This window comes from Podarcis vaucheri (genome assembly GCF_965113315.1).
Source record: "Podarcis vaucheri genome assembly, chromosome: 16".
In the NCBI taxonomy this organism is placed as follows: Eukaryota; Metazoa; Chordata; class Lepidosauria; order Squamata; family Lacertidae; genus Podarcis; species Podarcis vaucheri.
The window spans coordinates 39189968-39216870 of record NC_138754.1 but is presented as its reverse complement, the minus strand read 5'-3'; the positions used below and the strand labels follow the sequence as shown (position 1 = coordinate 39216870).

At 45.0% G+C, this 26903-nt stretch overlaps 1 protein-coding gene across 4 annotated transcripts in view; it reads right to left on the bottom strand.

Annotated features, from left to right (window-relative positions):
• KDM2B (lysine demethylase 2B) overlaps window positions 1-26903 on the bottom strand; it is a 96596-nt gene that overhangs the window by 44948 nt on the left and 24745 nt on the right. For 3 of the 4 annotated variants that reach the window (XM_082204093.1, XM_082204092.1, XM_082204094.1), the window contains 3 exons: window positions 5402-5495; window positions 3226-3379; window positions 2075-2190 (listed from right to left, as the gene is read on the bottom strand). In XM_082204093.1, the coding sequence (XP_082060219.1) occupies window positions 2075-2190; window positions 3226-3379; window positions 5402-5495 (364 nt within the window). Of the gene's footprint in view, window positions 1-2074; window positions 2191-3225; window positions 3380-5401; window positions 5496-6286; window positions 6402-26903 lie in introns of those variants that run through there. The other variant, XM_082204095.1, reaches the window with a different exon arrangement.

Sequence of the window (26903 nt, the reverse complement as noted above, 5' to 3'; positions counted from 1 at the left end):
AGTGGATAATTACGACCATTTGTGCAGATTAGAAGTGCCATTAATATCAGGAGAGCCTAAGGATGCACTCTTGCTTTATAAATTTAAATACACATCAAGAGAGAACAAGAATTGTAGTTTAACAAAATGAAAAGGTAGATTGAGCAGAACTAGGCTGCCCATCACAGTCTAGGCCGCAGCCCCAGGACACCCTTACATCACGCAATGGAGACCTTCAAACTGGTTGGGCAGGGTACATCAGTAAGCATGGCCCCATTCATTCTGTGTTCACCCTCGTAACACCCTTCTCATGTTACATAGGACTCTATTGTTCCAAGTTGTACATACGGGAAACTGAGGCAGAGAGAGAGAGAGGCTTGACCAAGGCCATGCAATGAATCCATGGCGGAAGGGAGACTTGGGGCTTTTCAGATTCAGATTAGATTAATTTATCTTTTGAAAAAACACTAGTTACCCTTCTTTCATGTTTCAAGATTCTCAAGACAAGTCTGAACGAAATAAACATACTTTTTTTAAAAAAGGAACAACCAAAACAATGGAATATGGGGTTCTATGGGTTCTCCCAGCAGTCTGTGTGCCATACAAGTAAATTTGGGAGAGATGTAATGCGCCCTACACACCTGTCTACTACCTGCATGTGATGCATACACTTCAACAGCCCCAAGCACTTGCCCCACCTGTCCTCTGAAGCACAGCAAACTTCTCTGAATTGTGTTGTATAGAAATTAGCAGCAAAGTCCTATCAATTTAACATGGCACCTCTGGAAAATGAGGCAGAAGGGTCTCCTCCTGTGTTCCAGTGGGTAGATCCTTCTCTCAAACACCTCCTAAAAAGATGGAGCAGGACAGTGTCACCTTCCATGTTTCAACTGGCATGAAAGGCCCACTAGATGACGCAGCTGGGGAACGCAGAGGGAACCACACACACACAGCGGAGAGCAAGCCCTTATGGGACACTTGGAGGGGGTGGGATTTCCAGAACTACTACGGAGGACCCAGTTGGCTAACAACTGACAGGGCTATGTAACTGGACAATGTTCACGAAATAAAATGCCAGGGAGCCAATCAGGAACAATTGACAGAATTCCATGACAGACTAGAATTCCACAAAGCCAAGTGTTGAGGAACCATCAAAACCAAGGGGTGGAGTGTGGCCCTGTGCCAGCTGGCAGGCAGAATTTACAACATCAACCCCCTCCCCAGTCAAACAAAAGTTTGCATAAATGATGTCCTGGGGCAACAGACCTGCAAAAAAGGCCTGGTGGGGATATGACATAAATGACAGGGATAAGCTACGAGGATGCACCATGGAAAATGAGGACTCCAAGCCAGAACGAGAAGTAATAGGACTAGGCTAGGAAGAGTGCACTGCAGGGCAAGGAATGATGGGCTTCTGCTCTGGGTAGCACAGGTCCAAGAGGAGCTGAAGGTAGACTGGTGTCATCTGGCGGGGCTTATGGGTCCACTTGGAGGAAGAAGGGCAGCCACTGGTCCTCAAGCCTGCAGGGCCTGTGGAGAGTGGAGGCACTGTTGCCAAAGAACCACCCATATTCAGTTGAGCAAGGGAAGGAACCAAAAACAGCATCTCATTTCTGCAGCTGCTGGGGTGCTACTGAAAGCTCACCTCACTAACTCACACAAAATCACTCATTAGCTCCCCAGAACGTTGCCACCAACATGTCATGTCAATGAAGGTTCAAAAGTGCTCATCAAGCTGCCCATGGCCTGCAACTCCTGGAGTTTGGCCAGAATCCCTCCTCTGCCTGAGGATGGCAAAAACCAGGGCTCAAAAGATGGTATTTAACATCAGTTGGGAAGCACCAGGTGGACCCAAGTCTGCTCCTGGTCTCCAGCCTGCTCCAATGCAGCCTGCTGCTCTGTCCTAGACTTCAACTGTGCTTCTTCTCTACCCTGCCCCCAAGATTTGGGAGTTGTTTCTCCATCCAAGAGACCACAGACCGACAGGCTATGTTACCTGTCTTTTTCCAGGCATCTTGGTACCTTCTGTGTCTTGCCTTTCAAAAAGAACTATTATTGCATGAATGAACAGTCAGATATATTTGAGCATCCTTACCCTCGTTCTATCCTCGATCTCATAGATGTGAAGCTGCATGGGAACGTTAAAACTATGCAGGATGTTTCCACCAAACACCAAGGAATCTACTGGAGTATAGACAGCATGTATCCACCCTAGAAAGGTGGGGAGAAAATGAAAGACATTGGGAAAAGAACACACCCCCTGGGGAAAACCATCTGAGAGTGGCGAAGTAAAAAACACTAAAAGGTGAATGGCGCGAAGGATTTAAGGGGAGAGAACAAAATGGGGGGTTTGCATGATAAACATGTCAGCATGCAGATTCTTTCCTAAAGCTGCATACAACACACAAGAGCACACTAGGATCTTCATGTGCTCAGTCAGAGACTAGACAGCTGTTGTGTGTTAAGCCCTCCACCCCCCAGGTAAGTATAATAAATGCTGTCTTAAGTAGTGTGTAGTTTCAGTGACTGCAGAATGTGCTAAAATTCTCCCAGTCATGGTGTTTTCACTATAAAAACTGAAGGGCCTGTAATATTGTTGTCCATATCCCCAAGGCTTGAACACAGAACCTCAAAGCTGGAGGCTGTGACTTCGCCTTATAGGCTACCTAGGAACAGGTGTGTACAGGACCCAGGACCCCCAGACTTCAAGCACAGGACAGAAGAGGAGTGTGCAACATCATTCCCTACATTTAGCAGGCAGCATGGAGCCTTGGGGTTAGCCAGAGCTGGGATGCCTATTGGAAGTCTGGCCCTCTGGCCTTACTATGTGAACAGAGCACTACTACCTGCCGGCTTTAGCTCAGAGGCCGGCTCAACACCTTCCCTCCCCAAACTGAGCAGCCAGAGGCCTCAGGAACACTGGATTAGAGGCTCACAGGTCTGGAGGATGCATGTAGCACAATCGGGAGGCTGAAACAAACCACACTATTTCAGACTGCAAGGAAGGCACACATTGCTTTTCAATACTTCGCTGCTTCTAAGAACTCCCTGGAAACAGAAAAAACAGTTCTGCATGCAAGGGCCCAGGCAAGCAGCTTTCTCCCAGGCTTGCTACTTTTCTACTTGCAGGAAGCAACAACCTGCTGTAGATCCAGCAATGGTTCAGGTCTGGATCAATTGACGGCCTTCCATGAATATGTTCTAGTCCCAAAAACATGCAAGGAGAAGGACACGGCTTTGCATTACCTGAAGGAATGAAGAAGGTGTGCCCTTGTTTCAGTTCAATTCTTTGGCATAGCTCCACCCTGTCCCCCAGAAAGATATCACTTTGCTTCCCTGAGAGAACCCATTCCTCGTAGAGTTCTAGGTTCTGCAAAGTTGGAGGGATCAGCCAAAAGATCTAGAAATAAAAATGAAAAACTAGAATCAGGGGAATCTCTTCTCATACCCCAATAAACATTTCCTCAGGGTTTCTCATCATTATCCAAGGAGGTGCAGAATAAACGTTTTTCACACTCGAATGTTTCCTGCTTAAAATTTCCCCCCAAAAAGACCCTTGCAAAAGCCTTGATCAGAAGGACTTCCAGAAATCTCTCTTGGAAATTCTTTTCGGCTTTCCCTTATGGTAATTCTTGGCTAGCTGTGTCATGATTCTAGAGTCCTGCCATGACCAGTCAGTGTGCCTACGTCTTGCTGTTGTTGAATGCAATACAACTTTTAGTTTCACTGCTGTATCACTGATATTTCCCCCAATGTATTTTACTGATTGTAAACCACTTTGTGAGATAAGCAACTGGAAAAGCAGTACAGAAGTCTTTTTTAAAAAAATAATAATAAACCAATTGGTCTCATGCCAATATTTAGCCCTAGATGGAGTTTACCATCTGATTTGGGCGGCATTTTGTCTTGGCATGCCAATGGCTCTACCAGCTTCACAATATTCACACCTTTCATGCCTGCTCTAGCCAACAGGTATGCCTGTTTCATGCTGAATACTTGAACCTTTCCCCACACTGTTCTATTGTGTAGCTGGGTACTTTCTTCACCACTTTTTGTGGGCCTTTTTATTTTATTGGCATCCGTCTGTCTCAAGAGACGGGGGGGAAACTGAGGTTTAAGATCACCCAGTGTGTTCCAGATCTATTAGGGGCTTGTGTTGTCCAGTTAATGGTGGAACACAAAAAAATACTGTATGTTCAATGGAGCCTGATATGGCTAAATACGTCTAAACCAGCCTTGCAGAGCTCCTGATGCCAAATCTGCACCCAAGTAATGTATGAGTTTTAGGCAAGCAATTCCCAAGAATTGAAATCAAGTTGAGCGCAACAAGCCAACCGCACTTCTGCTCTGCAGAAGAGATGCTCAACTTCTTTAGTTTTTGACTGAGCGGGATGGAAGGCCAGAGCACACTTAAACCGCAACCCATAAGTCATTACAACCCCAACAGTGGTAAGAAATGGGGCAGAAAAATTGAGTGGCACTTGGCCTCTGAGACCTTGTGATTTGATCTCAAGAAAGGGACCTGCAATTCTAGTTGCAGAACAACCAGCATATATAAACATTTAGTTGAATCCTAATAAAGGTAAAGGGACCCCTGACCATTAGGTCCAGTCGTGACCGACTCTGGGGTTGCAGCGCTCATCTCACTTTATTGGCCGAGGGAGCCGCCGTGCAGCTTCCGGGTCATGTGGCCAGCATGACTAAGCCGCTTCTGGCGAACCAGAGCAGTGCACGGAAATGCCGTTTACCTTCCCGCCGGAGTGGTACCTATTTATCTACTTGCACTTTGATGTGCTTTCAAACTGCTAGGTTGGCAGGAGCAGGGACCGAGCAACGGGAGCTCACCCCGTTGCGGGGATTCGAACCACCAACCTTCTGATCGGCAAGTCCTAGGCTCTGTGGTTTAACCCACAGCGCCACCCACATCCGTGTGTGTGAAAATAAATCACCTGTCCTGAGAGTTGAGAACAGAGAAAGATCCTATTGGAACTAGGTTAACAGAATATATATTTCTCAGTTTCTGAAGCCAAACACATTCTCTTTCACCAGATATTTGAGAAATGGTGATAGTTGATTATTATTTGTTGGTACTTTGCTTTAATAATGAGTTGTTGGTGTAAAATTATTTATTTTAATGTCATGAGCTGTTTTTTTATAGGTCCCCACAGCTACCCAGCAGAAATTAAGAAGCTGGGAACAAGTGTAGTAAATAAACAAATAAGCACATTACAATGCTCCATTTTTGTTTCACAAACCACAGCAAGATGTTCTTCCTATCTTAGCATTTTCTACTGACCAAAATCTGAGCATAAGCAATTACAAGGATCTGATAAAGAGCATAAAATCAGAGGCTACTGGGCTGCAAATAAGGGCTCTTCCCCCCTTCCCCTTCCCCTCCTCTAAAGGTGTCACATCCACTTACCTTCCCTCCACGGAAGACATGATACCAAACTGAAGTGCCCCCAAAATCAATGTGAAAATCTGTGAAGCATCCTTTCACACTCATCAGACAGTACCTGCAAAGCACATAAACATTTTAAAAAATTCAACCAACCATAGGAAACAAAAGCAGTTTCTCACAAATTAATGTTTAGTAGTAACTGCATAAACGGTAAGGGTCTCGCAAGAATACATTCCATTAATCCTCTGAATGGGTTTTAAAACAACTGGATTCGGGAAGAAAAACCCGCCTAGGCAGTTCTGGGTTTCTTAGTGGAATATCTGGGGGGGGGGGACGGGGACGACACAGCCCTCCCCCCAAAGCGGAGCAATGAAACTGGCCATCTATGTGCACAGCCCTTGCCTCTGTGTTCCAATGTGATTCTTAGCTCTGGGTGGGCAGGAAGAGATTCTCTTCCAGCTCTTTTCAAATGCGGTTCAATAACAAAGTTTGAAACAGTTCTGCTTGAACCTAAACCAAGGTGGATGCTTACGACCAGCATTGCTTTTGCAAGGGATGGCAAAGACAAGAGTATCAATAGAAAAATGAGCTGTGCTCAGCTGCTCCTGTTTTTTATTATCTTCTAAGATTCTGGCCATGAGAGAACGTGAGAAAGGATCCACAGATGGAATTTGCAAAGTACTAAATCCATTCGTTCCCCAAGTCACCTTTGTAAGAGTTTGGGAGCAGTTTTACAGCAGGGCGGCTGCAGAGGCACAGAGCGTCCGCCACCCCCCACCCCCCAACGGCTCCACTTGATTCTCCAGCCTCCATCCATATCTAATGGCCGAATTACTGCCTCCATTCTTAGGTTTACAAGAGGCACCTTCGCAAAGGCAGGAAATGCACGCCACTTAACCCACTAACCTCTTTTCCTTGTTCCGGTTGCTGGTTCAGGGTTTGTATCCCAGCCTCGTCCTTTTTACATACAGTTATTTCCCCAACCTTCTGCACCAGACTGGGGATGCAGCGCCAAAAAGCAAATCCCCTCTCCAGTCCCCCTCATTCCCCCCCCCAAGCCTCCAACAAGCAGTGCTTTCCTCCCCCTTTCATCACATTTCAGGTGCAAGATCTCGACAGTATGCAAGCAGCATGCAAAAGTCCCTCGGTAGGCTGGAAAGAGGCTTACCATGTGCCTCAGGAAGGCTGGCAAATCAGAAAGTCTTGGGATATGGAAGAACCTGCTGCCTAGCAACCCCATCCAGTGCCGGGAGTTGACACGCAATGCTGTCATGAAGACAGTAAATTTGCAGAATTCGGGAAAAGGGAGGGGGAAACTCACCAACCTTCCTTGCACCCCTGCCTTGCAATTAAAACGATTTCCTTGTACAATTACAAGCCTCATTTGTTTCCCCACTCCAGAATTTCAACTGCACTTTGAAGGCAAGACGGAGATTAATTTTCCTGCTTCATCCAGGGGATATTTTAGACACTTAAATCTTTCCTCCTTGGTGGGGGGAAAGAGGGGGAATAAATATTACAGAATCCCAAAGAAGCTGTTAAGACTCTCGGGCGACAATCCAACACAGAGCTGGACATGCTGAAGCTCAAAATCGGCAGGCTGAAACAGGCATAACTAGGTTGGACTGTGACCTCCACATACCACTTTTACAAATTTGAGTCCTTTATTCCTCCACATTTTCTAGATAAACTGTCCTTCTCTATCCCCACTTTATTATTTTACATGCCCAGCTGAAATGAAAACCATACTATTCTTTCTTTTGATGTCCATCTACAAGAAAAAGAACGTGTAAACTAACTTTTAACAAAATCAATCACAAGGGACGACTCTTTTAGTTTTCAAATGATTTAAAAGTTACAAACAAGCAACAACCCCAAATTCAAAGCTGTATTATTTTCAATCATCTTAAGGACAAAATTGAAAATGATAAATTAATAAGCTATCCACGTACAATTTATTAATGTAGCCTACAATTCTAACAGCCAAACCTTTTTTAGTGTTGTGGCCAGGTGTGTCCGCCAGAAAAGTCCTAGTTCAAATCTTCCATGAACCCTCCAGAGCCGCGATTCTGTATAAACTTATCAGGGAGTAAGTCCCACTGAACGTGCTGCATGGAGCTTAATTCTGAATCGACACCATTAGGATTGCTCTAGAAATGCTATGAGAGTATTAATCCAATCCTACCTTAAAGGCTATTCTGAGGATTGAGAATGTGAAGCACTGTGAGCACGCAGAAACTACTGTCCTTCTCTAAACGCAGACAGGCAGAGAGATCTTTTGAAACCGCACTTGCCACTAGACAGCCTTTAACTTAAATGGCCAGAAACTGAATCTGGGGTCTTCTATGTGAAAAGCATGTGCTATACCATTAACCCACAGACCTTTCGGTTTGTTAGCCTGTTTGTGTGGACTGCAACTCAACCATTTCAGTCTGAATGGAATCCTCACAACATTTGAAACTGAAGCAGCGCCAACAAAAGGAAATCCCCGGATTTCCTTGTTCTGCAACAAGGGAATTTCTTGAGTGTCCCCCTAGCCTCATCCCAAAGTTGAACATCCAGTCTCAAGAATGGCAAATTCCCCCTCACACAGATGGATTAATAAAATATATTTAAAGGGCCTTCAGAAGCCCTTCATTCTCCCTCAGCAACAGAGAGCAAATAAACTACTCTGTCCTGAAATTTCCATTATTAATCTGACGCTCCTCTGTTCGCTATCGGCGGCTGATGAAAGGGTTAGGGGTATGAAAAAGCTCTCATCCGCCATGCAGTCTCTGGCGAAATGCCTTTGCGTTGACCTCTACCGCTTCCTCCCCACATAACGCTGCAGTCACATGCTCCACTCACAGCAGCTTCTGCTGCGGAGCCTAATCTGACATCCCACTCCAGCCTTTGGCAAGCAGGTTTCTCACCACAAAACGGACTTGCCTTTGCTCTGGGAGAAGGAGGCTCAACTTCTCAAAGGGGCTTTTCTCTGCCGCATGAAATTGCTTGAGAGTCCATTTTGGAAAAAAGGAAACTTCCTCAGTTCAGCCCACATCTAGGTGAAGCTCTCCCAATGCCTGCAATAGGCTGAGAGCAACGTGTTTAAAATAATGCAGAGTCCTAAGGACTTAAGAAGACATGGGGAGCTGGGGGGGGGGAGAGGATAGGCAGAATCATGGGGCTTCCAGCTCCTTGAACTGCAAACTCTTGCAAAAAAAAATAATAATGCTGTTTTTTAAAAACTTTTGCAGCCCCAGTAAAAATGCAAGATTTAAATTCCACTGCCCATCCCTTGATAATTTCATTAAATTTCAACAGCCATCTTGCATTTTCTGATGCCTCATTTTCTCCCTAGAAAGTTCAGTTTGTGACTTTGCCATGGACTAGAAAGATGCTCAGCCACTGAGCTGTTGCATTTTGTAATTTCTTTTTTCTTAGGTCAATAAAAATCTGGAAGGTGGTGAACAGTAAGATACAGGATGGGGTGGGGTTTACTGGGGAATTTTCTGTGCTGCTACTTAGCTGAGGCTGAACTGGAGAGGATTCAGGCAGCATTTGTGTCAACCGCTTTAATTGCACCCAAATTAGAAACAATTGCTGTGTCACTTTGCATACACTCCATTATAGCACCAAAAAGGCCATCTCTAAGCTTTGTGGGTGTTATTTTCTTCCTGTGTTGTCCCCATAAATGTGTGGGCAGAGATTTCCTTGTCTGATGCTCTTCTAAAGATTGCCTTTATACATTTTTTAAAAAAAAAATCTCCCTGAGAGATGCTATGTACATTTCCTTCGACCATACTGAAGTCTCACTGTGACATGATGAATGTATGCCACAGATTTGCATAACTGCACAAGAAACGGAAACCCACAAGGCTGTGGAAAATGGGGCACAGAATCGCCACAGGAAATGGATAGGCACAGCAGAAGAAAAGGCACAGACAACTGCCTTGGACCACACAAACTGGCAACATATGGGATAACAAGAAATTTCTGTTATACACCCAGCTATTGTATGTAGTCATACCTCGGGTTGAAGTAGCTTCAGGTTGAGCGTTTTCGGGTTGCGCTCCGCAGCGACCCGGAAGTAATGGAGAATGTTACTTCCATGTTTCGCCACTCACATACGAACAGATGCTCAAAATGACGTCACGCGCATGCGCAGAAGTGGCGAATTACATGCGCGGGTTGCATTCACTTCAGGATGCGAACGGGGTTCCGGAATGGATCCCATTCGCATCCAGAGGTACCACTGTACAATGTGTCCCTCTTCTGAATTGTGTAAGAACAGATTTCTGTGGTACCATCCCAATTCCCAGGTGTTTACAGAAGAAATGTTCCTGGCGCACTGTGGCCAAAATCAACCTCATCAGCAAATAATTTCGGACAAGTTCCCAGAAATGCACCAATTCACAGGTAAAATGTAACAACATGTGCAGAACAATAATAGGAAAGATAGCGGACACAGATGTGTAAGGGAGCAAAAAGGGAAAAGCGGGGGGGAAGACACAGAACCATCATGGGCAAAACCAACACAGAGGGATGAATTGATCAACACCAACTGACAAAGAAAACTCCCCGGCAGGTACATGCAGCGGAAAGGGGTGTCTCACATGAGGGACAGAGAGATGCAGAAGGAAAACTGGGCCTGCTACAAGAGAAGTAAAAGCCGCACATGTTTAGCCAAACTCCTAGAGAAAGCATGTGCACAAGCGAACAAGTCAGTGGACAGACAAACACAATCATTACCCTCCGATCAGTTCCTCGCCTCCGGCTGGAGTTTCAGCCCAGCCTCTGGCCTCTGGCCTTACAAGGCCACCCCTACCTCTGAGATCAGACTATAAAACCACTCCCAATTCCTAGCAGATGGCTCCCTGGTCTCCGTGGGATTTCTTTTTTCCTTTTTTCTTTTGTTCAGGCCAATGAGGAAAGTGTAACTCCTTCCTTCCTTCCTTCTAAGAGAGCGCGTCAGGGAGGTTGGAAAAACACAAGTCTAAAATCCAGCATCATAAAACTATGGCAAAACTGCAGAGAGAGGATTTGAGGTTTTGGTTTTTCCCCATAATTAAACATACGTTTGTAGCTGCTCTCTTGACACTAGTATGAGGCACGGAGTATTTATGAGGTGAGAGACGTGATAGGTTCATTTATTAATGGCTTGTGAGGGACTCGGTTATGGGGGCCCTTACACACACAATGTTTTGCTTCAGGTCTGGGATTCTTCACATGGTTTCTCTGTGCTTATCCTCATGTTCACACGCATTTGAAATGCCAGCGGTCTCCCCTCCACGAGCATTTAAAAGACACAAATAATTCAACAGGACAGTCAAGAAATTTTGCAGAAGCACTGCCACTTACCATCAGTGCCATTTTTTAATCTTACAAACAAAACTGAAGCAAATTATTACTTTCACTGACCCTGACAAAGAGCACTGAAACACCAAATTGTTGTTAATCATTAACTACCCTTTGAATTGGAACTTTTCAAGGTAAACAATAACAATAAATTGGGGGGGGGGAATCACACCAGTACCACAAAATAGGTCTGCTGTTAAATAAAACGTGTCTTGTAACATAAAATGTGTTAAACCCAATACATAACATCGGCCATAGCTAGTTCACCTACACATATAAAGTCAGTACAGTCATACCTCGGGTTACAGACGCTTCAGGTTGCGCATTTTTGGGTTGTGAACCGTGCCAAACCCAGAAGCACCAGAACAGGTTACTTCCAGGTTTTGGCGCTTTGCGCATGCACAGAAGCACTGGATTGTGACCCGCACATGCGGCACTGCGGGTTGCAAACACTGCGGGTTGCAAACGTGCCTCCCACATGGATCACGTTCGCGACCTGAGTGTCCACTGTATCAGATGGGTGCAACACTGTTATTCAAATAGGAGAATGCTCCAGAACAACATATTATGAGCTGTAGCAGTAATTGGGGACATGGGTGGCGCTGTGGGTTAAACCATAAAGCCTACGGCTTGCTGATCAGAAGGTCGGCGGTTCGAATCCCCGTGACGGGGTGAGCTCCCGTTGCTCGGTCCCTGCTCCTGCCAAGGTAGCAGTTTGAAAGCACGTCAAAGTGCAAGTAGATAAATAGGTACCGCTCCAGCAGGAAGGTAAACGGCGTTTCTGTACGCTGCTCTGGTTCGCCAGAAGCGGCTTAGTCATGCTGGCCACATGACGCGGAAGCTGTACGCCGGCTCCCTCGGCCAATAAAGCGAGATGAGCGCAGCAACCCCAGAGTCGGTCATGACTGGACCTAATGGTCAGGGGTCCCTTTACCTTTAGCAGTAATTACCACTTACAGAATTGTGTCTCCAACAACAAAATATCTAGAGGGGGAAATCATTAACCCCAAAGTGCCGTGTTGAGAGACGGTATATTGAATTCAATTCCTATTTTGCGACTTTATTACATCAGAACAGACTAAAATGGTGCCTGCGGCTCAAGCAGGACTGTTGGATCAGCGTGTGGTGATTTAAGGAGAGCCTTACAAAGTTCACACAGAAATACAACAATGTTTGGTTTAACTTGCCTGTGGAAACAACTCAGAGGTTATTAAGAAGAAAAATGATAACAACGAGAAGACTGGAAGATGGGATTTGTGAACATCAAAAGCAGCAGAAATATGAGATGATTGGACCCTCACTGAGCTCGAAACATGGGAACCCCCAACAAAATTTAAAATTTGGCAAAATATTCGGACTATATAATATGTATTGGTATAATTTGGAATAATTAATGTGATATGATTGGATTGTTAAATGGAAAACTTCATAAAAATTATTTATAAAAAAAATATTCCTATTTTGCAGAGACGTTAACTGTATTTTTTTTAGCACCCTGAAGATCTTGGAGGGCCACTTCACACATGACCTGATTGCTACAGGAAATTCCTTCTGATTTCTCACCCCTGCTTTTTGCTGTACCACCCCAGACAGCAACAGTAACACACAGCTTCTCGCTGCGTATGCATTCAGGCTTGCCCTGAATGACTGTCTACGCAGTAAGATTTGTGCTAATTCCTACATGGACATGGTTTTCATACAAGGACAATAGAGAGGGTCTTCGTCCAACCTACCTGGCATGGTAAGGGTAGAAAGAGGGGCATACTTATGTTGGAACAGGTGCCAAGAGCAACATACGCTGATACTTCAGGACAGGGCAAGAAAGCTGAACAAGTGAACTGACACCACAGCACTGCGCTGACTCCAATCTCGAGGAGGGAAGGGTAACATTTCCAATACTAGGGTTCCATATTAGCCACTGGCAAGTTCTAGCCCATCATTCCAGGGGGAGCCCATTACCATTATCTAAGCTGCCAACCTAGTGTAGGGGCTGCAGTGTTGAAATAGGACGTTGAGACTCGGGTTCAAATCCCCTTCCAGCTGTGGGAGCTCACTGGTTCGCCTCGGGCCATTCTGTGCTCTCACCCTAACCCAGCTCACAAGGTCATTGTGAAATTAAAAGCAGGGGTGAATCACCCTTAATCTCTCTTCAAGGAAACAGTATGATAAAAAGACAATCCAAAACTATCAATCCAAAAAGCTAGGCGCGCGCACACACACACCCTGTTACTAGTCTGCAGTGAAGGGAAACAAAAAATGGTGATTTTGCCTTAACTGACACAATGAACTGTGAGGCAGAAACAAATTGCCATGAGCAAAACTGTGGATTTCGGCAACCATCAGGTGAGGGGAGTGTGGCCTTTGTTTCTGAACTATCCTGCAGTTCAGAGGGAAAACATGGCAGCATAAGTATGATTTAGGGTGGCCAGTTCCACAGTGCAGGATTTAAGGGATGCCTAAGTCAATTGACAGTTTACTTATATGACGCTTTTCCACAATTAGCTATGCCTGAAGTGTCTTACAGCAAACATTCAAAATATCAAACACAGAGCGTTGGAAATACAAATATACAACATACATGTTGGTAAATTCAAAAATGGCAAAAACCAACCATTCAATAAATTCAATTACTACCAAAAAAAATCCACCTAAGCTTAAGTACAGAAATACAAAGCAAAGCAAGAGTTAACCGACAATAACGTTTCTGGTACAGTGGTACCTCGGGTTACTGACGCTTCAGGTTACAGACTCCGCTAAGCCAGAAATAGTACCTCGGGTTAAGAACTTTGCTTCAGGATGAGAACAGAAATTGTGCTCCAGCGGCACGGCGGCAGCAGGAGGCCCCATTAGCTAAAGTGGTGCTTCAGGTTAAGAACAGTTTCAGGTTAAGAACAGACCTCCGGAACGAATTAAGTTCTTAACCCGAGGTACCACTGTACTGGTCTTCCTGCCTCTGCTGCAAAGGACAAGCCCATCTTGCTCAAAGCATATCCTCTCTCCCCCCTCTTGCCTTTGTTTGGAGAGAAAAAAGAGGTGGGAAGTGGATGGAATGGGGGGGGGACACTCCCCACTGAACAACAGCTAACATCCGTACCCCCAGGTTTTGGGGAAAGAGTGTCCTTATCCAGCTCAGCAGCCCCTCTCCCTCCCACAACACACACATGCAAAGGACACTCACACCTCCCTGCCCCCAAATCATAATTTTCAGAACTTTGAAACCAAAAACGTATTTGCTGGCGAATGTGTATGTGCCATCGAATCTAATACACACCTTAATTTTCGCAATGTAATTTGGCCAAAAAAGGTGAGCATTAGATTTGAGTAAATACAGTATGTGGGTCTCTCACTCTCTCTCTGCTAGATTTGATCTTTGCAAAGAGACCTGTGAAGTAGGTTAGGCTAAGGGAGTGAACAGCCTACGGTAAGAGATTATAAAATTATGCCTGGCATGGAGAAAGTGGATAGAGAAACGTGTTTCTCCCTAACACTAGAACTTGTGAAGCTGAGTTTTTGAAGACTTAGGGCAGATAAAGGAAAGTACTTCTTTGTGCAGCACATAGTTAAACTATGGAACTTGCTCCCCGAGGAGGAAGTGATGACGACCAACCTGGATGGCTTTAAAAAAAGATTGCACAATAGCACTAATACGCCCAGGAACCTCACCAAAATGCTGGAAAGGGTGCACCTCCACAGGCACATACCTCCACATGTGGTGGGAGTGTCCCAAAATCCAACTATTCTGGACAACAGCCATACGAGAAATATGTAAAATAACTAAGCAAGTATTAGACATCACACCAGAATTGGCCCTACTAAACATATTCCAAGACCACAAAGCACTCATAACCCGCCTACTTTCAGCAGCCAGAAACACCATAACCAGACACTGGAGAGACCTGTCAGGAGTAAGCATGGACCAATGGTACCAAATAGTATGGGAAACAAATTCATGGAGGAGAAGACTATGAACGACTGCCAGCCATGATGTGCTCTGCCTCCACAACTTCAAGAGGGGAGAGAACTCTCTCTGGTGCTCATGTTCTGCTCCACAGGTATGTGGCTGGCCACTGTGAGAACAGGATACAGGACTAGATGGGCTATCGGCCTGACCCAGTAGGCCCTTCTTATGCTCACGAGCATCATGGCTGAGTGAGAACCTTCTGTGGAGGGATGTGCTAACATGTGAAGAGGTTGGTGCTGACCTTTAAAGGCCTAAACAGCCTCGGTCCAGTATACCTGAAGGAGCGTCTCCACCCCCATCGTTCAGCCCGGACACTGAGGTCCAGTGCTGAGGGCCTTCTGCCGGTTGCCTCACTGCGAGAAGCCAAGTTACAGGGAACCAGGCAGAGGGCCTTCTCGGTGGTGGTGCCCACCCTGTGGAACACCCTCCCACCAGATGTCAAAGAGAACAACAACTACCAGGCTTTTAGAAGACATCTGAAGGCAGCCCTGTTTAGGGAAGCTTTTAATGTTTGATGTATCACAGTATTTTAATATTCTTTTGGAAGCCGCCCAGAGTGGCTGGGGAAACCCAGCCAGATGGGCAGGGTATAAATAATAAATTACTATTACTATTACTATTACTATTATTATTATTATTATTATTATTATTGAATCTCTTGTAGCATAGACAAAACATTCTGCGTCTACACAATTAAAGACATCTGCCCGGTCAGTGCTGCTACCGGCCCAAGTCCTTTGGATGCACCAGTTTATCAAAACACAGAAAGGAACCTGAATTCACTCTCCATTTGTCCAAGTAATAAGGGTTCATGGGCCTGGGAAACAAAGCCAGTGTTTCCCTCTTTCCAAAGAATTCGGTTTCTGCTGTTTCATATAGGTTTATATACATGTGGTTTAACATAACATGTTCTGTACATATTCAAAACTGCTTTGGAGCAGTCAACCATTTTCATTCAATAAAATCAACAGGTGCAGTTTGTAGGGTCTTACGGTGCCTACATTTTTCTCTCACATTTCTACCTTAAAGGGCACACATTGGCGCCACCAGGCAAAGGGCACACCTGCCGTTTACAGCTGACGCCACCATTTAAGGCCTGAGGTGGTGAGACTAGGCCCCCAAAGCACCAGGCAGCAGTTCAGGTGGACCTGTAACAAAATCAGGGATATTCGGGGGGGACGGGACCCTCCTTCAACGTTCAGCTTGCATTTAAAATCGTAAATAAATTTAAAAAATGACTATATAGCAATTACTAGCAAGTTTAATGAAAGAAAGGGAAGGGGGAAAGAGAAGAAAAGGAGGAAAGGAAAAATCATGTTCCGCTTGCACTGAAAAACATCAGCCTCTAGCCCAGGGGTGGAGAACCCACAGCCCTTCAGATCTTGTCGGAGTTGATTCCCAAAATCCCTAACCTCTGGCTGTGCGGGAATCCAACAACATTTGGAAGGCCCCAGCCCTGCTAGCTGCAAAGATATAAAGGGAAGTGGGAAGGCCTTGTTCTAACCAACTGCTCCCTAAATAGTAACACAGAGTACCGGTAATAACTTTTTAAGCGACCTATATTTATAATCCAGCTGTTCTGCAATGATTCCTTCCCCACTTAGACCATAAGAGTTTTGGCTACGAGCCTGCAAAGATGTCAAGTTATGTACAAACTTTGTAATCCAGGTGTATGTTATTATTATTATTTGGAATATTTATAGTATTTATTTATTTCATAAGATTCATACGCTGCTTGATTGCGAACAACAACAACCCTCAAAGCAATTTACAAAAGGATAAAACAAGAAAACAGAGACGAATTCACAGCCATACTTTAAAACACCTGAAGGTTGAAATACTTAATAATAATAAATCTTTATTGCGGTCCAAAGACCCATAGAACAATTTCAGAATAAAATACAGTTAAGACAGCCAACCACAAAAGAGAGAAAAACTGAGGTGGTCATTTTGTTTTGTCTCGAGCTTGATGATCTTTATTTCTTTTGATTTCCGAAAGAAACTTTGAAGGTTGAAATACTTAACCAGATTAAGAATTACTGTATTTTTTGCACCATAACACTCACTTTTTTCCTCCTAAAAAGTAAGGGGAAATGTCTGTGTGTGTTATGGAGGGAATGCCTACGGGTGGCATGCCTACGGATTTTCCTCCTCTAAAAACTACATGCGTGTTATGGTCAGGTGCGTGTTATAGAGCGAAAAATACGGTACCTCAACTTTCTAAGCATCTGGGTAGGCTTGTCTCTACAGGAATGTTTCTAGCAGGTCCCCAAGACACCTTCCTACAATAAAGGCCACATTCAGGCCTGGCATCAAGAACAGGGATGCCCTTGAAGGGCCAGGATGATCCAGATGGCATTTCCTGCCCTCATCCTGATACCGCCCTTTGGGTTTCACTATCAAGGCCGCAGCTCCCACCGCAGGAGGACCTGCACAGTCTCTTAAACTGCAAATCCTGCAAATCCAGCCACTAAATGCATCACACAAGCATAGCTGGGAAAGCAAGGAAAACCCAACACAGCACTGGTCTGCTGCCTTACAAATACAGTGGTACCTCGGGTTAAGTACTTAATTCGTTCCGGAGGTCCGTTCTTAACCTGAAACTGTTCTTAACCTGAAGCACCACTCTAGCTAATGGGGCCTTCTGCTGCCGCTGCGCAGCCGGAGCACAATTTCCTGGAGCAAAGTTCTTAACCCGAGGTACTACTTCTGGGTTAGTGGAGTCTGTAACCTGAAGCGTATGTAACCCGAGGTACCACTGTATCTCCTTTCTGAGATTTTTTTTTTAAAAGGAAAAAGTTGCCATGCTGCTGTTTGCATGGCTGCCAGTAGGTGGCCAGGAGGCCACATGAACAGCGGTGTGAAAACATTTGGGGGAGGGAATTATTGTGTTCGTTCTTATGTCATGCATTTTTGTGTTTTTCTGCTCTAAGCCACACTCTGATCCTCAAATGAAGGGTGGTATGTACATTTAATAAATAATAACAACAGTCTGCAGAGTGAGCGAACCAAGCAGGCAGGCTAGAAGAACAAGCAAGAAAATGGCCCAGATTAGCCTTCCCTTTTCTTTTCTTTCATAAGATTCATATACTGCTTGATTGAGTTGTGTGTGTGTGTGTTTTGTTTTTTTTTTTGGTTTACAAAAAGATAAAAACAAAAAAAAATTGAGAAGAATTCACAGCCATACTTTAAAATAGACATGTCCAAAGTCTGTTTTGGCGGCCTAATCCGGCCCGCCGGTTGGTTTTCTCCAGCCCCTGTGGCAGTTTGTTTATTGGGGACAAATCCTTAAAAAAGATCAACAAGTTTAATCCTAGAAAAAGCTCAACAACTTTGGCCAGTCCTCATGCATGTTCATTTCATCAAATCTGGCCCTCTTTGAAAAAAGTTTGGGCACCCCTGCTTTAGAACATCCAAAAGTCGAAATACAGGTTAAGAATTACCTCGGCTTTCTAGCCATCTGGGCAGGCTTGTCGAAACAAGAATGTTTTAAGCAGGCACCAAAAAGAGTAGAGTGAAGGTATCTGCTTGATCTCAATATGTGGGGAGTTTCAAAGTGTAGATGCTGCCACACTAAACAACCAAGTTCTTACAAAAGTGGGACGGCTATGATGTGGCAGCCCATTCTGCCGACTGAAGCGTCTGAGTGGGCACATGTGGGGTAAGGCGATATTGAAGGCAAATACCGTATTTTTCGTCCCATAAGACGCTCCGTCCCATAGGACGCACCTAGTTTTTTTTTGGGGGGGGAATAAAGGAATTTCCCCCCCTTTATTTCCCCCCCAAAAGCAGGTCGGGGAAACAGAACCAGGTCGAGGAACAGCGGGATGGCAGCGCTGCGCCTCCCTGCTGTCCCCCGAGCTTGTGGGGCTGGCCCATGTCTGCCCGGCGCGAGGGGCGCTCTGCATCAGGGCGCACCACCCGCTGGGCGGCAGGCTGCTATCCACAGTGTGGGGAGCCCTGCGGGGAACTCCTGCAAGGCTCCCCACGCTGCGGATGTCTGCCGGGCGCGGGGGGCGCTCTGCTTCAGGGCGCCCCTCGCGCTGGGCGGTAGGCTGCTATCCGCAGCCTAGACAGCCTTGCGGGACCTCCCCTAGGGCTGCCTAGGCTGCGGATGCCTTCCTGAAGCCTGGAGAGCGAGAGGGGTCGGTGCGCACCGACCCCTCTCGCTTTCCAAGCTTCAGCAAAACCCTGCATTCGCCCCATAGGACGCACTCAGATTTCCCCTTCATTTTTGGAGGGGAAAAAGTGCGTCCTATAGGGCCAATAATACGGTAAGTCCCAAGTTGCTAAGGGCTCCCATGTTGCGCAGGTTGTCACACCCTTGGCTCAGTTATGGAGCATGCACACGCAACAGGGGCATAGAAAGCCTGGGATCGCAGCAAGTGGGTGGCCCGGGTGGCCGAGAGAGCAAAGGTACAGGTTGTCTGGAGGGGCAAGTGACCGGGCAGCCAGGTGGTCAGCCCATGAAGGCCTTCCCAAGCTCCCCGTGGTTGCCACTGCTGCCACAGGCTGAAGCCTCTCTGCCCGTAGTCTACTGCCATTTCAAACCTCCTTCTGTCAAGCAGCAGTGTGGAGACGAAGACCCCGTCCTCTTCATTCCCCTCTCCTCTGTGTGCAGGGCCAACAGCAGGGGGGTCACAGAATGGGGGTGAGCCGTTGGGGAAGTTTTAGGTAAACTTTCGGGGTATGCGGTGGCAATCAACGTGAGCAGGTGTGATGGCCTGGGATTCCGAGTCTGAGAGTGATCCGGAGGAATCCCAGCCGGCACAGGAGTCCCCGCCTCCAGGGCCGGCTGAACTGGGGCAAGGCCTGGATGCTGAGGAAACTCAAGAGCAGGCACCAGGTGAGACCATTCTGGCCCCAGAGGTGCTGGATGACTCAGTGGCCACAGGTGAGCCTCCTCCAGGGCCCAGTAACCCTTCGGCCTCTCCTGATCTGCAGAGGCTTAGGGCAGAGAGGCGAAGGGAACTGGTTGCCCCCAGGAGGAGTGCTCGCCTTAAGGCCAGAGGAGGCGGGGCTCCTGGGGGTCGGGACCGCCCCTGACCTTAGAAGAGGATAAAAGCCCAGTCAGGCCGGCCCCAGGTTGCGGGAGCAACGTCGTTGTTGGCTACGGACCTTCCTGTGTTCTTGATCCCTGCTCGGCTTCCTGTTCCTGACTATCCAGTACTCCTGTTCCCTGCTCGGCCTCCTGTTCCCGTCCATCCGGTGTTCCTGCTACCTACTCAGCCTTCTGTTCCAGCGTTCCTGTTCCCCGCCCGGCTCTCTGCATCGGACCTCGCCCCTCTTCGTGTGGACTCTGCTACACTCACGGTACCTTACCCCCGGGACCAGCACAGCAGGGATGGAAAACCCTAGTAAATATACAATATGGAACTTAGTTCGCTGTGCTCCCCAAAACCCTGAAGCGGTAAAAGTAAAGGGACCCCTGACCATTAGGTCCAGTCATGACCGACTCTGGGGTTACGGCGCTCATCTCGCTTTATTGGCCGAGGGAGCCGGCATACAGCTTCTGGGTCATGTGGCCAGCAGGACTAAGCCGCTTCTGGCAAACCAGAGCAGCGCATGGAAACATTGTTTACCTTCCCGCCGGAGCGGTACCTATTTATATACAGTGGTACCTCGGGTTACATACGCTTCAGGTTACAGACTCCACTAACCCAGAAATAGTACCTCGGGTTAAGAACTTTGCTTCAGGATGAGAACAGAAATCGTGTGGTGGCGGTGCAGCGGCAGCAGGAGGCCCCATTAGCTAAAGTGGTGCTTCAGGTTAAGAACAGTTTCAGGTTAAGTACGGACCTCCGGAACGAATTAAGTACTTAACCTGAGGTACCACTGTACTTGCGCTTTGACGTGCTTTCGAACTGCTAGGTTGGCAGGAGCAGGGACCGACAACGGGAGCTCACTCCGTCGCGGGGATTCAAACTGCTGACCTTCTGATCAGCAAGCCCTAGGCTCTGTGGTTTAACCCACAGAATCACCCATGTCCCTTAGGCTGAAGCTGAGGAACACTTTATTTCTCAGTAAAAATTGGGGGCAAGGTTCACACTTACACCTGGAAAGTTTGCTTTTCACGTGACTCAAGAGGAAGAGCCATTTCAGATAACACTCAATAGCAGTTTAACTCAGGGATGGCAAACCAATGACCCTCCAACACGCAGCAGACCCATCCAGGATGACCAACGGTCAGCAATGATTGGCAGTGGAGTCCAACTACACTAGGAGGGGGCCACAGCTTCCACACTCCTCATTTAGCATTATGGGTAGAAGCTGGGAACTCGCCCTCCCCTCCTGCGGGGTTCTTCAAGACTAACCAGAATCCCCTGGTAGGTTTAGCTCAGGGATGACTATTCTGTGGCTCTCCAGATATTGTTCGGCTACAATTTCCATCATCCCCAACCACTGACCCGGCTGGAGGGCCCCAGGTTGCCCACCCAGGTTTTAGGCTCTAGTTAGGAAGCAAGACAAAATTGTAAGCATGCTTATAAGCTTGTTTATTTTTCATTAAACAGTATATAAATCCTGCTATGTAAACAAAAACAATCTTACATTAACAAGCATTCCTCAAGTCCGGAATGAAATTGAAAGTGCAAAGAAGATCTACAGAAGGGAATCGGAAAAGAGCCAACATCACCGGAAACAGGGTCACCAGACAGAGGACTGGAGCAAAGAGTACGGAAGAGAGCATCACCAAAAAAAGATACTTTGGATACCTTGGACATTTCATCATTGTCTTTTGGATTGGAACCCCCCCCCCCCCAATAAGGAGCTAACGTTACTACCAACAGAAGAGGAACAAGATCTGGGGGCAGTTGGGGGAGCACCAAAGTAGTCACAGGATGGCGCTGCAGGCCCTGAGCTGGAATGTGCATGGCCTTAACATTTCGGAGAAAAGGCGACGAGTGTTTCATTTATTGAAAAAAGAGCAACTGGACTTGATTTGTTTACAAGAAACTCATGTGACAAGGTTACACGGGAAATTATTAAGCAACAAAAAATTAGGCCAAGAATTTATTTCATCGGATAAAGTCAAAAAAAGAGGAGTGGTTCTCTATGCAAAGGAGAACCTATCACCTAAATTTATCTTTAAAGATGAACAAGGAAGACTTGTAGCAATTGAAATTCAATTTCAAGGAGATAAATTTTTGGTGATAGGTATCTATGCACCAAATGAAGGGAAATCGGAATTCTTAAAAGCTACATGAAATCTTGATGGACTATTTGGATTGCAATATGATTTTAATGGGAGACATGAATGGTGTTGTATCTACGAATATGGATAAGGTGCAAAGACAAACAATCACCAAGGACGGAAGACTACCAAAAACAGGGACAAAAAAATAGGGACGCAGGTGGCGCTGTGGGTAAAAGCCTCAGCGCCTAGGGCTTGCCGATCGAAAGGTCGGCGGTTCGAATCCCTGCGGCGGGGTGCGCTCCCGCTGCTCGGTCCCAGCGCCTGCCAACCTAGCAGTTCGAAAGCACCTCCGGGTGCAAGTAGATAAATAGGGACCGCTTACAAGCGGGAAGGTAAACGGCGTTTCCATGTGCGGCTCTGGTTCGCCAGAGCAGCGATGTCACGCTGGCCACGTGACCCGGAAGTGTCTTCGGACAGCGCTGGCCCCCGGCCTCTTGAGTGAGATGGGCGCACAACCCTAGAGTCTGGCAAGACTGGCCCGTACGGGCAGGGGTACCTTTACCTTTATCTATGCACCAAATGAAGGGAAATCGGAATTCTTAAAAGCTACATGAAATCTTGATGGACTATTTGGATTACAATATGATTTTAATGGGAGACATGAATGGTGTTGTATCTACGAATATGGATAAGGTGCAAAGACAAACAATCACCAAGGACGGAAGACTACCAAAAACATTTTTTGATATGACTGAAAATTTAGACTTAATTGACACTTGGAGAATGAAGAACCCTCTGGGAAGAGAGGGAACTTTCTTCTCGGAGGCAAAAATGACATGGACAAGAATTGACCAAATCTGGGTAACTAGAGGACTGGCTCCAAAGATCAGCAAGGTTGAAATTTGTCCAAAGACCTGCTCTGATCATAATGCTGTGAAGATGGAAATGAAATTAATGCCAACTGGTTCCTTCAGATGGAGGATGAATGATTCTTTGTTTAGGAATGATGAATTTCTTAAAAAGGCCCAAAAAACTTTGAAAGATTATTTCGAGATAAATATGAATACTACAGTGGAAAAAAGAGTAATCTGGGACGCAAGTAAAGCCGTAATGAGAGGTTTTTTGATACAACAGAATGCAATTAAGAAGAGAATGCAAAATGAGAAAAAAGATAAAATTTTGGAAAAAATAAAAGGAGAGAAGAAACTGAGAGCGAAACCAAAGTCCCAGGAAATTCTAAAAGAAATAAAGTTTTACCAAGTACAATATATGAAAATGATGAATCAGGAAATAGAATGGAAGATTAAACAGATGAGACAAAAGACATTTGAATCGGCAAATAAGTGTGGGAAACTGCTGGCTTGGCAATTGAAAAAAAGACAAAAATTAAATACCATTACGAATCTGGAAGTGGAAAGAAAGAATATACAGAATCCAGCTGAAATTAGAAGGTGCTTCCAGAGGTATTTTAAACAATTATATACACAAGAAAAGCAGAATGAAATGGACATTGATAAATTCCTGGAAATAAATGGACTACAAAAAATCTCCCAAGAAAATAAATTTATGCTTGATTATAAAATAACGGATCAGGAAGTAGAAGGGGCCATTCAGAATATGCAACTAGCTAAATTTCCAGGACCGGATGGACTGACTTCTAGATACTACAGATCTTTGAAAGAATGGTTAATACAACCATTAAAGGAAGTCTGTAATGAAATATTGGAAGGGAAAAGGGCACCTGAGTCGTGGAAAGAAGCATACATTACACTTATACCAAAATTAGAGTCTGAAAAGACGCAACTTAAAAACCATCCCATATCACTGCTTAATGTGGATTATAAATTTTTTGCAGACATTTTGGCTAAAAGATTAAAAAAGGTGCTAGCAGAAGAAATTCATAAAGACCAAGCGGGCTTTCTCCCGGGCAGGCACTTGTCTGATAATACGAGGAATATAATTAATATTCTAGAAAAGCTACAAGTGAAGATTAACACTAAAGCTGTTCTGATTTTTGTGGACACGGAGAAAGCCTTTGACAATATTTCCTGGAGTTTTATGAAGAAGAATTTATCGGGGATGGGGGTTGGTAAAAGCTTTGGAAATGGCATAGATGCAATTTACTCAGAACAAAAGGCTAAATTAATTGTGAATAACGTAGTGACGGAAGAATTCAAGATTGAGAAAGGAACACGACAGGGCTGCCCAATCTCTCCATTGCTTTTTATTTCGGTCCTGGAGGTTCTGTTAAATATGATTAGAAGGGACCAATTGGTTAAAGGTATACAAGTGGGAGCTAAACAGTACAAACTGAAAGCATTTGCAGATGATCTAGTATTGACTTTACAGGAGCCAGAATCAAGTACAAAAAGAGTATTAGAATTGATTCAAGAATTTGGCCAGGTAGCAGGTTTTAAGCTGAATAAGATGAAAACTAAGGTTCTGGAGAAAAACCTGAATGTGATTGAGAGAGAGAAGTTTCAGAGGGTCTGACACTGGTTAAGAAAGTGAAATATTTAGGGGTTAATATGACTGCTAAGAATGTGAATCTATTTAAGGATAACTATGAAAAATGTTGGACTGAAGTGAAAAAAAATTTAGAAATATGGTCAAATTTGAAGCTATCGTTGCTAGGCCGAATTGCTATGATAAAAATGAATGTATTGCCAAGAATGTTATTTCTGTTTCAATCACTGCAAATTTTGGACAAAATGGACTGTTTCAAGAAGTGGCAGAGAGATATTTCTAGATTTGTCTGGCAGGGCAAGAAGCCTCGTATAAAATTTAAGATTTTAACTGATGCTAAAGAAAGAGGTGGATTTGCCCTGCCAGACTTAAAACTTTATTATGAATCAGCTGCTTTTTGCTAGCTGAGAGAATGGATGCTTCTTGAAAACACGGATGTTTTGGATTTGGAAGGTTTCAATAATGTATTTGGTTGGCATGCATATTTGTGGTATGATAAGGTCAAAGCACACAAAGCGTTCAAAAACCATATTGTAAGAAAAGCAATGTTTAATGTCTGGATAAGATATAAGGATTTGTTAGAAAATAAAACCCCAAGATGGCTGTCACCTATGGAGGCAAAGGCCCAGAAAAAACTCAACATGGAGGCCAAATGGCCGAAGTATTGGGAAATTTTGGAACAAGAGGGTGACAGACTAAAATTACAGAGCTTTGAAAAACTAAAAAACAGAGTGCGAGATTGGCTTGATTATTACCAAATAATGGAGGCATATAATCAGGATAAAAAACTAGGTTTTCAGGTGGAAAAATCAAAGCTGGAAACAGAATTGTTAGACCCTAAAGTTAAGAATCTGTCAAGAATGTATAACTTGCTGTTGAAATGGAATACTCAGGATGAAATGGTGAAATCTGCTATGATTAAATGGGCACAGGATGTTGGACATAATATTATGATGGCTGACTGGGAACAGTTATGGACCACCGGTATGAAATTTACGGCATGCAATGCCTTAAAAGAGAATTTGATGAAAATGATTTACAGGTGGTACATAACACCAGTCAAGCTTGCAAAAATTTATCATTTGCCCGATAATAAATGTTGGAAATGTAATGAAATTGAAGGTACATTCTTTCACCTTTGGTGGACATGCCCAAAGATTAAGGCATTCTGGGAGATGATCTATAATGAAATGAAGAAGGTATTTAAATATACCTTTATAAAGAAACCAGAGGCCTTTCTCCTGGGCATGGTGGGCCAATTGGTGCCAAAGAAGGACAGAGTTTTTTTCATGTATGCCACAACAGTAGCAAGAATACTCATCGCCAAGCATTGGAAGACACAAGATCTACCCACCTTGGAAGAATGGCAGATGAAGCTGATGGATTACATGGAATTGGTGGAAATGACTGGCAGAATCTGAGACCAGGGAGAAGAGTCGGTGGAAGAAGATTGGAAAAAATTTAAAGTATATTTACAGAAATATTCTAAAATTAATGCATGTTAGAAGGATGCTGGAAAGAAGCTACATGACTTTAGTAGAAATACTATAAAGAATTAAGTATGAATAGATTGACATTGGGTAAAGGGGTAAATTTAAGGCTAAAATGTGTTAAGATAAATTATGGAACTAAATTTGAGAAAGACGGAAAGAACTTGCTGGAATAATTAATTGAACTAGAATACAAAAAAGGAGGTGTGAGGAAGACGAGGAAATAAGCAAATGAAAGATAAGGATATGAAAATATGGGGTTCTTTTTATTTTTGTTTGTTCTTTTTCGGGTTTCTTAAATGTTTTTTGTGATGGGATGATGAGCTGCTTGTGCGTAAAATAGTAGTCCCTCAGAGTTTGCTCAAGTCCACAAACCTCTGTCTGTGACGGAGCCCCTCAGACATGGCTGCTCTAGTCGCTGGCAGATTCCGACAGTGGTTGCTTTCGGAATCGTTTCCAGCATAAAAGCTCCTTAACGGAAACACGTCTTCTGGACTCACGGCGTGACAGTTTCCGGCGAGGAGTGGGTCTCCCTATGGGAGGTTCTGACATCTCCCCACTGTTCTCGCTGGACGTGTCCCTGAACCCTCCCTCTTGCTCGCTTTCCCTCAGAGATCCACCTCTCCCTCTGCTGGTTCCTGCTTCAGCTGCTGACTCTCTCCCAGCCTCCGTGAGCCCTTCCACCAACGACTCACCTCTCCCCCTGCTGGTCCCTGCTTCCGCTGCCGAGTCTCTCCCAGCCTCCGTGAGCCCTTTCACCACCTGTTCCTCCGATGGCAGTTCCCTGACATTTTTGTTTTTTGTATTGTTGATGTTTTGTATTATTGTATTTATTTTTGTTTCTGAGGTTTTGTAATTGTTTATTGCTTGTATTCCTCTTTTGTTTCTCTTTTCTTTTTTTCTCTGTAATGTTTAAACTCTAATAAATATCTTATAAAAAAAAAGAAATTGAAAGTGCAAGTTTATCTCCTCCTCTTGTATGCAAAAGAAGGGAGGAGAGTGCAAACCGCAAGGCTTTCCACAGCCTCTACATGTAAATCTAAGCCATGAGAAGTGACTGATGTGATCAGGCTTGATATAGATGTTCCACCCCCAGCAGAGGCCAACTGATACTGAAGAGAAAGACAGCGCTAC